Genomic DNA, 13,431 nt, shown 5'->3' with positions numbered 1-13,431 from the left:
TCTGGATCTCTCCAAGTACCCAAAACCACATCTACAACATTTCCTATACAAAAATGTAAACATTCCCTTTAATTAATCCATTTCTTTATACCTCCAGAGACTTTATTGTGTAACAGAAAGATGAAATGAAGGCAGTAAAGCCGGATAATTTACAGAGCACTGAATACTTAATAATGCATTGTTCATCATCTTGGCAGAACACAAGACTCTGCTCAATTAGAGCTGCTGTAATTGGAGTCACGGAGCTGTAGGTAAGGCCAGTCTCACACGTCCAGATAATTCCGGTACCGGAAAAATCGGTACTGGAATTATCCGTGTCCGTGTGCTTACCGTGAACATCAGTGTGGCACACGTGCGGCAGCCGTGTGCCAACTGGGTACCACACGGACTGTGCAGGAGACAGCGCTACAAGTAAGCGCTGTCCCCTGCATCTGGTGCTGAAGCCGCCATTCATATCTTCTTTCCAGCAGCATTCGCTGGAGAGAAGGTATGAAAAATCCTTTTTTTTTTTTTCGTGTTTAAAATAAAGATCCCTGTCCCCTCCCACCCCCTGTTAATAAAATACTCACCCGGCTCCCTCGAAGCGTCCTCTCCACGCCGCACCTTCTCCTGTATGAGAAGGTCACGTGTTGCCGCCGATTACAGTCATGAATATGCGGCTCCACCCCTATGGGAGGGTGAGTATTTTATTAACAGCGGGCGGGCGCACAGGGGGTGGGAGGGGAGAGGGGACAGGGATCTTTATTTTAAACACGGAAAGAAAAAAAAAAGGATTTTTCATATCTTCTCTCCAGCGAACGCTGCTGGAAAGATATGATTGGCGGCTTCAGCACCACACTGGGGGGACAGCGCTTACTGTAGCGCTGTCTCCTGCACGGCACACGGGACTGCACACGGACAGCGACCGTGTGTGGTACGTGTTTTACACGGTCCCATTGACTTTAATGGGTCCGTGTAATCCGTGCGCTCCCACGAACACTGACATGTCTCCGTGTTTTGCCCACAGACACACGGTCCGTGAAAACATGCTGACATGTGCAGAGACACATTGATTTCAATGTGTCTACGTGAGTCAGTGTCTCCGGTACGTCAGGAAACTGTCACCTCACGTACCGGAGCCACTGACGTGTGAAACCGGCCTAAAAAAGGAAGTGGTTCCCGTGGTAAGCAGGCAACTCGTGCCGCCACAGCTGCTCCTCAGAATACAGCAGGCGAGATAAGTATTGAACACGTCACCAATTTTCTAAGTAAATATATTTGTAAAGGTGCTATTGACATGAAAGTCTCACTAGATGTTGGTAACAACCGATCCAATCCACGCAGGCAAAGAAATCAAACCATAGATGTCCATAAATTAAGATATATGTAATAAGGAGAAATGACACAAGGAAGAAGTATAGCACACATGAAGAAACGGGTGCAAAAGCCATGGAAAGTCATGACACCAGCTGAAATCAGTGATATATAATATCAGCTGGTTGAACTGATGACCTATAAAAAGGTGTCTCATTACCAAGGTGCCACACAAGAAACATCTCATGATGAGTAAAACCAGTGATCTGTCTCAAGACTTTTGCAACCTTATTGTTGCAAAACATACTGATGGCATTGGTTAAATATTAAATAAAATTGGTTAAAGTATTAAATAAATTTCAGTAAGCGAAATCAATACTTTTCCTTTGTCATTTCTTTTTACACAATTTCATTTATGGAAATCTATGGTTTGACTTATGTGTGGATTGCATGGGTGAGAATTTCATGTCAATAGCACCTTCAGAAATATATTTACTTAGCGTTTATTTTCTATGTTCAATACTTATTTCACCTGCTGTATGGATCTCAGCATATAATGTGCGGCACACAAGTCCCTGTAGTAGGAATGCTGTATAAATCCTCGCTAAGGCTACGTTCACATTTGCGGCTTTGGACGCAGCGTCGTGGACGCAACGCACGAAAGACGCAAGTAGAACGCATGCATTTTTGACGCATGCGTTCAACCCTTTTTTAATATATATGGTCTTTTCAGTTTCTCTATTTTTAAAGTAAAGAACGCATGCGTCCTACAACGCACAACAACGCAAGTACTTGCGTCTTCTGCGTTGCCAATACACTTCAATGGAGGTTTTGAAGTTTCGACGACGCAAATACAACGCAAGTGCGACGCAAGCGTTTTTTTTAAATTTTGGACGCAGAAAAAAATGCAACATGTTGCGGTTGCAACGCACTACCAGGTGCGTCGAAAGGACGCATGCGTCGCAAAACGCACCGAAACGCATTAAAACGAACGCACATGCATCCCCAATGTTAAAGATAGGGAAGCATGACGCATGCGTTTTGCGGCGACGCCGCTGCGTCCAAAGCTGCAAATGTGAACGTAGCCTAAGGCTACGCAAAGGCTAAGGCTACGCAAAACAACGCACGCGTCATGCTTCCCTATCTTTAACATTGGGGACGGATGTGCGTTCGTTTTCATGCGTTTCGGTGCGTTTTGCGGCGCATGCGTCCTTTCGACGCACCTGGTAGTGCGTTGCAACCGCAACATGTTGCATTTTTTCTGCGTCCAAAATTTTTAAAAACCGCTTGCGTTGCACTTGCGTTGTATTTGCGTCGTCGAAACTTCAAAACCTCCATTGAAGTGTATTGGCAACGCAGAAGACGCAAGTACTTGCGTTGTTGTGCGTTGTAGGACGCATGCGTTCTTTACTTTAAAAATAGAGAAACTAAAAAGACCCTATATATTAAAAAAGGGTTGAACGCATGCGTCAAAAATGCATGCGTTCTACTTGCGTCTTTCGTGCATCGTGCGTTGCGTCCACGATGCTGCGTCCAAAGCCGCAAATGTGAACGTAGCCTAAGACGTCACCTGAAGGGCAAATCAGCCTACAAGGCTTCATAACCTGATGCCCCATTACATGGGGCACTGTGAACCCCTCTGTTTATGATGGTAGCTGGGAGTGCTGTCATCAAGTGGTATTTCACCATTTTTCTATGATCATCGACCTCTGTAAAGATTTTTTTTTTTTTAACTTCTGTAGAACGACTTACTTATCGATTGGTGGGGGTCCGAGGAGATCGAATAAGAATGTGCTGAGTGCAACAGTGAGGAGCACGGAGCTCCTGTATGAGCAGAGTATGTGCTCAGTAGAAAATCTATGAGCCCGCGCTCTGCTCTGAGCTCCTGCACTAGCTGACGACATCTGCCTACTAAACAGAGTGCTACAGAGCATGTATTTAATCAATCGGTGGAGTCACAGGATCCACACCCCTACCGAACTGAAGGACGTGTAAATTAGGGTACAGCTGTTCTAAAATAACCCTCAAAAGGAACCTGAAGACCCAACTCTTCCAACAAGCCTAAAACCTGCAGTGACCCTTGTTCCACCAAACCGCTGCATGAACAGCGCCATCCTCACCTACTGTATCCTCACCCATCCCTTGTAGATTGTGAGCCCTCGTGGGCAGGATCCTCTCTCCTCCTGTACCAGTCGTGACTTCTATTGTTCATGATTACTTGTTTTTTATTATGTATACCCCTCATCACATGTAAAGCGTCATGGAATAAATGGCACTATATTAAAAAATAATAATAATAATAGCCTTGCTATACTGTTGCTCTGTGCTCATTCCGGCAGTTGTAAATCCCCTTATATCATCCCACTGGTGCACTAAACCCCAACTCCTAGTTTTTCCCTCTGTTCTGCTTTGTCTTGTCCTTTCTTTTTCTACAGTTTACCTTTTCCTGTTGTTGATTACTTACAGCCATAAAGGCAAGTCGGTCAATTTCAGGCACAATTCTCCGTGCTAACCAAGATGGTGTATGTCCCTTGCCACCTAGAGTATCCTTATTCCTGCATAGAATATGTACAGTGGAGCTTAGGGCTGTCGGAACAGTTTCAAATGTATTTATTTATTTTTTTTAACACGTGTGTTCCGTCCATTTGACCCAAATCCACAGTGTCAGGCAGGAAAGATGAAACTTCTGGTGATGCGGTTGGAATATAAAAATGGAATGAAGAATGATAGGAGGTTGTGCACTTACCACAAGGAGGTCACACTTCCGCCCACTTGGACTCTATAAAGGATACTGTAGACACGAAGCACAGGCTGCCGTGCGGTAGTTTCCCAGCCGTTCCCCAGTCTCTGAGCAATGCCAGGTGAAGAGCTTGTCCTGACCGGTGCTCAGCATCCACTCCATCTCCAGAATGAAGAGGACCATGGTTACTCTGCTCTGGTGGGCTGTGTGGCAATAATACGACGAGTCACGGTCAGAACTGTACAGCGCTCCACATACACAGTCACAATAAAATCAGGAATGCCATACAAGAAGTGTCACATTTGTGGGAAAGAGGCAGCGCGGACCTTCCATATCTGAAGAGTTATGGAAACTTCAATATGAGCTCAAACCACATTTGTGAGATCGTCTCAGCCTTCTTTCAGTACTAGAATCTAATCTGAATGATAATCATATTTGCCATTTTGCTTTTTAGAAAGCTCAGATATTTTTTGTGACTTTATTATACAAACCCTTAAGGCTATGTGCACACTTTGCAGATTCCACTGCGGATTTTTCCGCAGCGGAATTGCAAAATCCGCAGTGAAAACCCATCGCGGTTTTTACTGCGGATTTATCGCGGTCTTTACTGCGTTTTCTTCTGCGGATTTTCAACTGCAGTTTTCTATTGGAGCAGCTGAAAATCCGCAGAAAAGAAGTGACATGCTGCGGAATGTAATCCGCAGCGTTTCCGCGCGGATTTTTCTGCAGCATGTGCACAGCGTTTTTTGTTTCCCATAGGTTTACATTGAAATGTAAACTCATGGGAAACTGCTGCGGATCCGCAGCGGTCAAATCCGCTGCGGATCCGCAGCAAAATCCGCAAAGTGTGAATATAGCCTAAAGGTTTCTCTACACGATCCCACCAGAGGGTCCTAAACTTACTGCCGATTAGGCTGCTCTTAATGATGTGCACTGAATGAGCGCACATAGGCTGACATTCTCACCAGTGAGAACCCTGTTTACACAGGACAAAAGTGCTGCCGAGAACGATGAGCTTTTCTGGAGCAGAAGAGATCATTTCACCCAACGATAGAACATTTTGCTCATTTGTTGGGTGACCGGCAGCCTGTTAACACTGCAAAATTATCGTAAAACAAAATGTTCCTAGGAGCGCTCAGTCACAATAATCTTGCAGTGCAAATTATAACTCTGATTTAAAAAAAACAAACAAAAAAACAAAAACAAATAAATGGATTTTTCGAAATAAAGCCTTGTCTTGGGCCAGATGTCTCCTCTGCAGAGGATATAAGTAAATGTAGTATTATATGATGGCCATTCTAATAAATGACTAATTATGTAACACATGGATACCCGGAGTGCACCGGAGCGATAACTGGTCTCAAGCTGGGGGCATCTATGGCACTTATATACAATACTAGATGGTAGCCCAATTCGAACGCATCGGGTATTCTAGAATATGTATGCGTAGTGTACAGCACAGCCCATGGAGCACATTGCCCAGCCCGCGGTGCACATTGCCCAGCCCGCGGTGCACATTGCCCAGCCCACGCAGTCTATAGCAATGTGGGCACCATGTCCCTGTTAAAAAAAAAGAATTAAAATAAAAAATAGTGATATACTCCCCCTCCGTTGGCCCCCGGATCGAAGCAGTTACCAACGCTCCTCGCGCGCTCCGGTCTGAAGAGTGCATTGCGGTCTCGCGAGCGTCGGTAACCGCTTCGATCCGGGGACCAACGGAGGGTGAGTATATAACTATTTTTTATTTTTTTTTAATTATTTTTAACATTAGATCTTTTTACTATTCATGCTGCATAGGCAGCATGAATAGTAAAACGTTGGTCACAAAGGGTTAACAACATCGTTAAACGAGTGCGTTACACCGCGGTCAACGCTGCCATTAACCCTGTGTGAGTGCTGACTGGATGGGAGTATGCGGGCGCCGGGCACTGACTGCGGGGAGGAAGGAGTGGCCATTTTCTTCCGGACTGTGCCCGTCGCTGATTGGTCGTGGCTGTTTTGCCGCGACCAATCAGCGACTTGGATTTCCATGACAGACAGAGGTCGCGACCAATGAATATCCATGACAGAAAGACAGACAGAAGGACAGACAGACAGAAAGACGGAAGTGACCCTTAGACAATTATATAGTAGATGAGGAGAGGCCGCCTACATGAGATAACCCCTTTAAGTAACAGGTACTGGGCTCAAATCTGGAATGCCTTTTTAACCCCTTAATGACCGCCAATACGCCTTTTAACTGACCTGACATATAAGAGAATGGCCTCCCCATACAGATGACAATCCAGCATCTGTTGGTTGTACACTATAGCTGACAACTTGCTGTATCAGCCATGATCAGTATTTGCACCTTCTAAATCTGTTTAACCCCTTAGATGCTGCTGTCAATAGTGACTACATCATTATAAATGGTTAACAGAGTGTGGGGGCTTCCTCTTTATCCCAATTGGTGCCCTCAGATCATGATTTTGTTGTCCTGATGTTTGCAATGGCAATTCATGACCAAATAGCGGCCTTAGAGTCTGACGGCTATAGTAATCTGTTTAGAAGTTAGCAACATTTAGGTGGTAAAAATACACATTTTCATTTCTGTCATGTCACTTTGCATTAATTCCTGTAAAGCACCTGAAGGGTTAATAAACTACCTGACAGCAGTTTTCAATATGTTTAGGGGTGCTGTTTTTAAAATGGTATCACGTTTGGGGGTTTCCCAATATATGGGACCCCTAAAGTCACTTCAAACATGGATAAGTCCCTAAAAAAATAAATGTGGTAAATTTCTTTGAAAAAATGAAAAATTGCTGCTACATTTTTAAACCTCCTAAAATGCTAACAAAATAAAATAACATTTTACAAATGGTGCTGATGTAAAGCCGACATGTGGGAAATGTTATTTATTAATGGTTTGCTGTTGTATGACTATCTGGATTAAAGGGATAATCATTCAAATTTAGAAAATTGCTAATTTTTTAACATTTTTCTCAAATTTTTTATATTTTTTATAAATAAACACAAAAAATGTTGAACTAAATTTACCATTATCATAAAGTATAATGTGTCACGAAAAAACAATCTCAAAATCACTGGGATTTGTTGAAGCGTTGCAGAGTTATTACCGCATAAAGTGACACTGGTCAGATTTCAAAAATTTGGCTCGGTCACTAAGGGGTTAAGCTGATGGCAAAAGAACAGGCTAAGGCTTCTTTCACACTTCAGTTGTTTGGCGTCAGGCACTACCGACATAGTGACGGATTGACGGATCCGTCACAATTGTTGAGAAAACGGTTCTAACGGATCCGTTTTTTTGACGGATCCGTTACTTGGGGGTTGTCTGGGAAAAGTATCTACTTTTTGGAGCACGCGCAATTGAAAAAACGGATTGGGGCGACGGATCCCATAGGTGGCCATTCTATGGAATGGCTGACGCGACGGATCCGTAGCGATCCGCCATTTCGGCGTTGACAAAAAACGTTTAAATGTCCGTCTATTTTCAGAATACGTCCGCCAAATTACGACGGATCCGTCGCATGGCGGATGGAACGGACGACCATCCGTCACAATCCGTCGCTAATGCAAGTCTATGGGAAAATAACGGATCCGTCAAAAAAAATTGACGGATCCGTTATTTGAGGAAAATGGTGGTTTTAGACTGACGCCAAACAACTGAAGTGTGAAAGAGGCCTAAGTGGCTTACAATGCACGCCATTATTTTAGAAAAACAATTGAAGGGTAACTGCACTCAGAATGGCAAGGATACACCCACACAAGACATTTCCACTGCAGAAAAATCCACGGTGGCAAAATCCACACTAAGTGACGTTTTTTGCTACAGATTAGACTGAGTTTCACAATCTGCGCTGCAGGGTGTGAAATCTTTAGTGAAAAAAAAAAAATGTAAAAGAATTGACAGGTTGTAGGTTTCAATTCTACAGCGCCTCTCAATTTCCGCTACATGTGGAGGAGACCATGTCAACATTTCCACTGCAAATAAGGCCTGCATAAACCAGCCCGATTTGTGCTGCAGAAAATGCTTTTGCGGCACCACGGATATAATGATTACTGAGAATCCTGTACCAATGAGAAGATTGGTCCTCGTAAGCATTTCTATGAGAAACATATTGGGTACTACCATGAGTCTTGGTGGAGATTATACGGACGTTCTTACCCGAGTACGTTCTTGTGGAGATCATTTTGTTGTAGTCTTCAGCTAAAATAAATTCCTGAATAAAAAGAAGAAATAACTTGCATAAATCTACATGGAAAGCACAGCTTTGTACAGAGCTACGATTTAATTAACTGCAGCAGTTGTTTTCGTCATTTAGACGATGTTCCCTCTTCTGTACTACGGCTTATAATTGTTTACACGGGCAGAAGAAAATCTGAAGTCATGATGCTCATATGAACCAGGCATTAAAAGTAATACACGGCAGTAGGAAATATTTTTGGACATATTGATTTCTACCAGTGAGTCTTTCCGCTGCCTCTAAAATTATCTTTTCTATCTAAAGCGGAATCTTTCCAAAACCTAACGTCTTGCGTTTCCTCCCTCTACGAATCTACCTATACCGGATATTGCCATTTCCATGGATTATTCTATCTGAATCCCCAAGGTTATATTTGATCCTTCTCAAAACATCTCTAAAATCCAACCTTTCCTTACATTTGACTGCACACAAAAAATGCTTACCGTCCCTCTTATTTCATTCTCATCTAGAGTCTTCCCCATACTAAACCCTCCCCTCTCCAAACTATCCTGAATGCAGCAGACGATCATATTTCTGTCCAGCCATTACACCAATGCCTTCGCCCTGTGCCAGTCATTGCACTGGTGGCCCATCCGCTACAGAGTACAACTTAAACTTATCCCTCTTCCATACAAATCTCTCCTTAATTCTGCACCACCCTACATCTCATCTCTGTCTACCACCCTACATATACTCTGCGTTCCACTGATGAACCAACATCCTCTATAATCAAAACATCACACTCCCGTCTCCAAGACTTCTCTTGTGTTCCGCCAATTTTCTTGGAATGCTTTACCCCTGAAAATTCATTTCCAACCATCACAGTTTCAAGCATGCTTTAAAGACACATGACTGCTCCTTGCTCTCCCTTCCTAAGTTTTCCTCAGAATCTGGTCCTTTCTATCATGCCTTTCCACACCCTCCATGGTCTCAGTAGCACCTTGTGCACGTAAATTTTTTTTGCTGCAGATTTTCCACATCTATTAAAAGTCTATGGGCAAAATCCGCACAGAACACTCAGCGTACCCGCAAGAGAAATAGACATGCTGCGGATTTGAAAAAAGGCACCGCAGGCGAGTGTACGCAGGGTTAAAAAGAAGAACAGCGGGCACGAGATTTCTACAAATCCCATCCAGTTTGCTAGAACTGCAAGATGCTGCATTTTTGATGCAGGGATAACACGCAGCATCAAAAACGCAATAAAAGATGAATCGTGGTAATGTAGCTTTAGGGAAAGCATTTATCTGGATTTTGTTTTGAAAGGTTTGTTTTTCTTTAATCTTGAGATTTATACATATATATATATACACATACATTGAATTTCCAATGAGGACAAGAGCATAAAGGAGAAAGCCGAAAATGGCTGAAGGAAGACAAATCAGAGCAAGGTATTTTGAGGACACAGATGTGATATTCAGGGCAGGTTAGGAATAGGACACATAAGGTGTGAAATGTGAGGCGGGTTATAAAAACCATCTGTGCAGCGCCGAGTCTAGTATATAGGTGACCTGCAAACAATGCTGGGGAGCCGGGAATGCAGCAGAATGGAAAGGGTGTAACTGGGAGCACTGGACACACACTAGCTGTCACCATTATCACTACCACTGTAAGCATCGAATACTCACTACAGTCTTTATAGCTGACAGCTACAGATCATCAATTGCACGGCAATTGTTTTTTTTTTGTTTTTCTTCTTTATGGTTCAATTTCTGCCAGCAAATTCATCCCCAATCTATAGCCATTTAGAAGTCATGAGGTTTGCTCACATAGGACTGTATAACAAAACACCCTTGAATATGTTACAGTAATTTGATGAAGCATGTTCATTTAGGAGGCCGATTTTGATGGAAATCCGCAGCAATCTCACAATGAAGACTATAGCGCTCCCCCCCCCCCCCCAACCAAGATGAAAGTGTCTCATCTCATTAAAAAGGAATCTGTCAGCATGTTTTTGCTACCCCATACGAGAGCAGCATGATGTAAGGGCAGAGTGTCATGATCCAGACCGGGTTTTGAGTCCCGTTTTCCCTTTTTCCTGGTCTGGTCATGTCAAGAGTTAACCTTCCTCAGCCTCTGTCTGGGTTCATGTTGGCCATTTATCGCCACTGCTTCCTGCAGGCGATGTCAGTTATAGTTTTTGCCTAGTGCTGCTGTAGATGACTGATTGCTCCGATTTGTTCTGCTGCTTTGCTGTCTGAACCAGGGTCTCTGTTTTCCCCTATTCCCGTCCCATCCCCTGTGTTTCCGTTCAGTGTGCTGACTCAGTGTTTTTGACTTGGCTTGTATCCTGACCTGCTTCGTCTTTTGGCTAATCCGCTCCTGATCATTACGGACTCCCTGGCTTGTCTCTGACTGCGAGTTTGCTTATTCCTTTGGTACTGCGCTACAGTCTAGGATTTGACCCAGCTTGTTTGACTATTCTGCCGCCACCTGTGGTAGCCTCACTGCTGCACTGCAGGCCAGCTCTGTTTAGATACAGTCCTGCTTCCACTCCACTGCCATTTAGTGGAGCCTGCATCTACCTGCATTGCAGCAGCATGACACAGAGACCCTGATTCCAATGATGGATCATTTATTGTGCTGTTTTTGTTTCATTGAATTCTTTTTTTTTTTCCAGCAGGAGATTATCACAAGAAGATTAGGTATTTTGTACCTCCCTGGTCAAATTTTGCACTCACCAATAATTAGCAGCTGTAAAAAAAAATGTACCCTGCCAATCAGTGGTGTAGGAGGGATTACACAGGGCTCAACATTCAGAGCTCTGCTAGATCTGCAGCAGAGAAAAATGATTTTAATCTATAATGCTGCACCCAGTAAACCAAGTGTCACTTCACATGAATCTGGTTTCTGCTCCCACCTGCATCATGCTCCTGTGAGATTACACAGCAAAAACCTGCTGACAGATTCCCTTAAAGGCAGTGTCTCTTTGGGACCCTCTCTGAACCAGTGCAATGAACCCCCAAGTAAGAACTGCTCTCATGATAATGAGCCTGGAGTTACAGGATGAGTTTTTTATCTGCGAGTTGTAGGGGTAGAGACATCGTCCTGCTAAAAGCCGATTGCATCGAGTTAGAGAAATCTGGCCCATGGAGATAATAATAATAATTTTATTTCTATAGCACCGACATATTCCGCAGCACTTTATATTTTACCTGACTGCCAATTCGGGTTCTATTAAAAGGGTCTATCCTCATAAAAACCCTTCAATCATAGTCTATGGGGACTTGCTTTTAATGCTATTGAATATTACGTTTACAGGGCGCCTCTTAAGTGTTCAGTGCACCATTGGGGTGGCCAAAAAAAAAAAATTCACTGCACCTTCCCACATCTCTCTCCGCCCTCGCGGGGCTCCAGGAAACCCAGGTTTGTCAATGGAGGAAGAGGAAGGAGGAGACAGATGGGAAACAACTAGGTGGGAAGGAAGGTGCACTGAACGGCATGGCCAAGGGGGCACTTAGCGCCTGTGCTTGGTTTGAACAGTTATTTACAGTAGACAGACTCCCTTTAATGTCTAATGTCTTGACGACACGGATGACCCTCACATGGAGAGCAAGCTGAGGAATACTTGTTCCTAATGCATAGAATGAGCCCCATCTGTTCTCGGCTGATGTTGTGAAGTGTGTTAGTAAAACTGGATTTACACAATGGATAACAGCACGTCAGACATATCTACAATTGGAAGGGCTGCCATTACAAGAGGGGACAATCCTGTAAAAGCTGTATATAAGTTCTCTGCCACTGACCCCCCCCCCCCCAAAAAAAAAAATGACAGTATGCTTCCTAAATAATGTTACAGTAATAGATCTGTATGAGGGATGTCCCCTTATCTACCATACATAAATCATGTATGAGAGGCGAAGTCATGTAAAATAATAAATGGAGACTGTCTCTTTAACAAGCCTATACCCTTCTCCACTGGAAACACTGCTCAGAATGTGAAGAATACAAGTCCGAGTGGGAACAATTGCAGCATTGTGGAGATGAACTCTGCGGTACAAGGGCATCTAGTTACACTGGGTAATGAGATAGTTGTTTCTAGGTCAAGTGGAAGCCGACACATTGCAGTGAAATGTAACAGATGAGACTTTGCCCTTTATAGTTATGTAACAGTAAGCTGTCACTGTGAACAAATGTGGCCGCTGCAAAATGGCGCTGGATCCCCGGCATTTCTTAGAAAAACATTGATCAGCCTTAAGAAGGGACTGTTTACCTTCTGCAGGTAATTTTTTCTTACTTAAAGCGAACCTGTCAGCAGGATTTTGCTAAGTAAACTACAGGCACTGTCAGGTTGGTGCTGTTCTACTGATTAAAATGATGATAACGGGGTGATGAAATCAGTCTTATGGTTCTTGTGTAATCATGTTAGAAGTTTGCAGTTAATGATATGCCTGTGCTCCAGGGCGGGACTGCAGGCAGAGTCTTACCTTCCTGCTCTAAGGGTACCGTTACACTATACGATTTACCAACGATCACGACCAGCGATACGACCTGGCCGTGATCGTTGGTAAGTCGTTGTGTGGTCGCTGGAGAGCTGCCACACAGACACCTCTCCAGCGACCAACGATGCCGAGGTCCCCGGGTAACCAGGGTAAACATCGGGTTACTAAGCGCAGGGCCGCGCTTAGTAACCCGATGTTTACCCTGGTTACCAGTGTAAAAAAAAAAAAAAAAAAGAAAACAGTACATACTTACATTCCGGTGTCTCTCCCTTGCCGTCTGCTTCCCGCACTGACTGACTGCCGGCCGTAAAGTGAAAGCACAGCACAGCGGTGACGTCACCGCTGTGCTCTGCTTTCACTTTACGGCCGGCCGGCAGTCAGTCAGTGCGGGAAGCAGACGGCAAGGGACCTGACGGACACCGGAATGTAAGTATGTACTGTTTGTTTATTTTTACATTTATGATGGTAACCAGGATAAACATCGGGTTACTAAGCACGGCTCTGCGCTTAGTAACCCAATGTTTACCCTGGTTACAAGCGAACGCATCGCTGGATCGGTGTCACACACACCGATCCAGCGATGACAGCGAAAGATCCAGCGACGAAAGAAAGTTCCAAACGATCTGCTACGACGTACGATTCTCAGCAGGATCCCTGATCGCTGCTGTGTGTCAGAAACAGCGATATCGTATGGATATCGCTGGAACGTCACGAA

The 13,431-nt window shown here is 44.0% G+C and overlaps 1 protein-coding gene across 1 annotated transcript in view; it reads right to left on the bottom strand.

Annotated features, from left to right (window-relative positions):
• The window catches only part of WDFY2 (WD repeat and FYVE domain containing 2), an 86,656-nt gene that overhangs the window by 37,130 nt on the left and 36,095 nt on the right, over positions 1-13,431 (bottom strand). Inside the window, exons 4-5 of the mRNA XM_069758884.1 lie at positions 8,199-8,253; positions 4,086-4,236 (exon numbers count right to left, since the gene is read on the bottom strand). Coding sequence (XP_069614985.1) covers positions 4,086-4,236; positions 8,199-8,253 — 206 coding nt within the window. The remainder of the gene's footprint in view (positions 1-4,085; positions 4,237-8,198; positions 8,254-13,431) is intronic.

Source organism: Ranitomeya imitator, chromosome 3 (genome assembly GCF_032444005.1).
Source record: "Ranitomeya imitator isolate aRanImi1 chromosome 3, aRanImi1.pri, whole genome shotgun sequence".
NCBI lineage: Eukaryota > Metazoa > Chordata > Amphibia > Anura > Dendrobatidae > Ranitomeya > Ranitomeya imitator.
The sequence above is the reverse complement of the archived record's forward strand: the minus strand, read 5'-3'. Positions and strand labels throughout refer to the sequence as shown.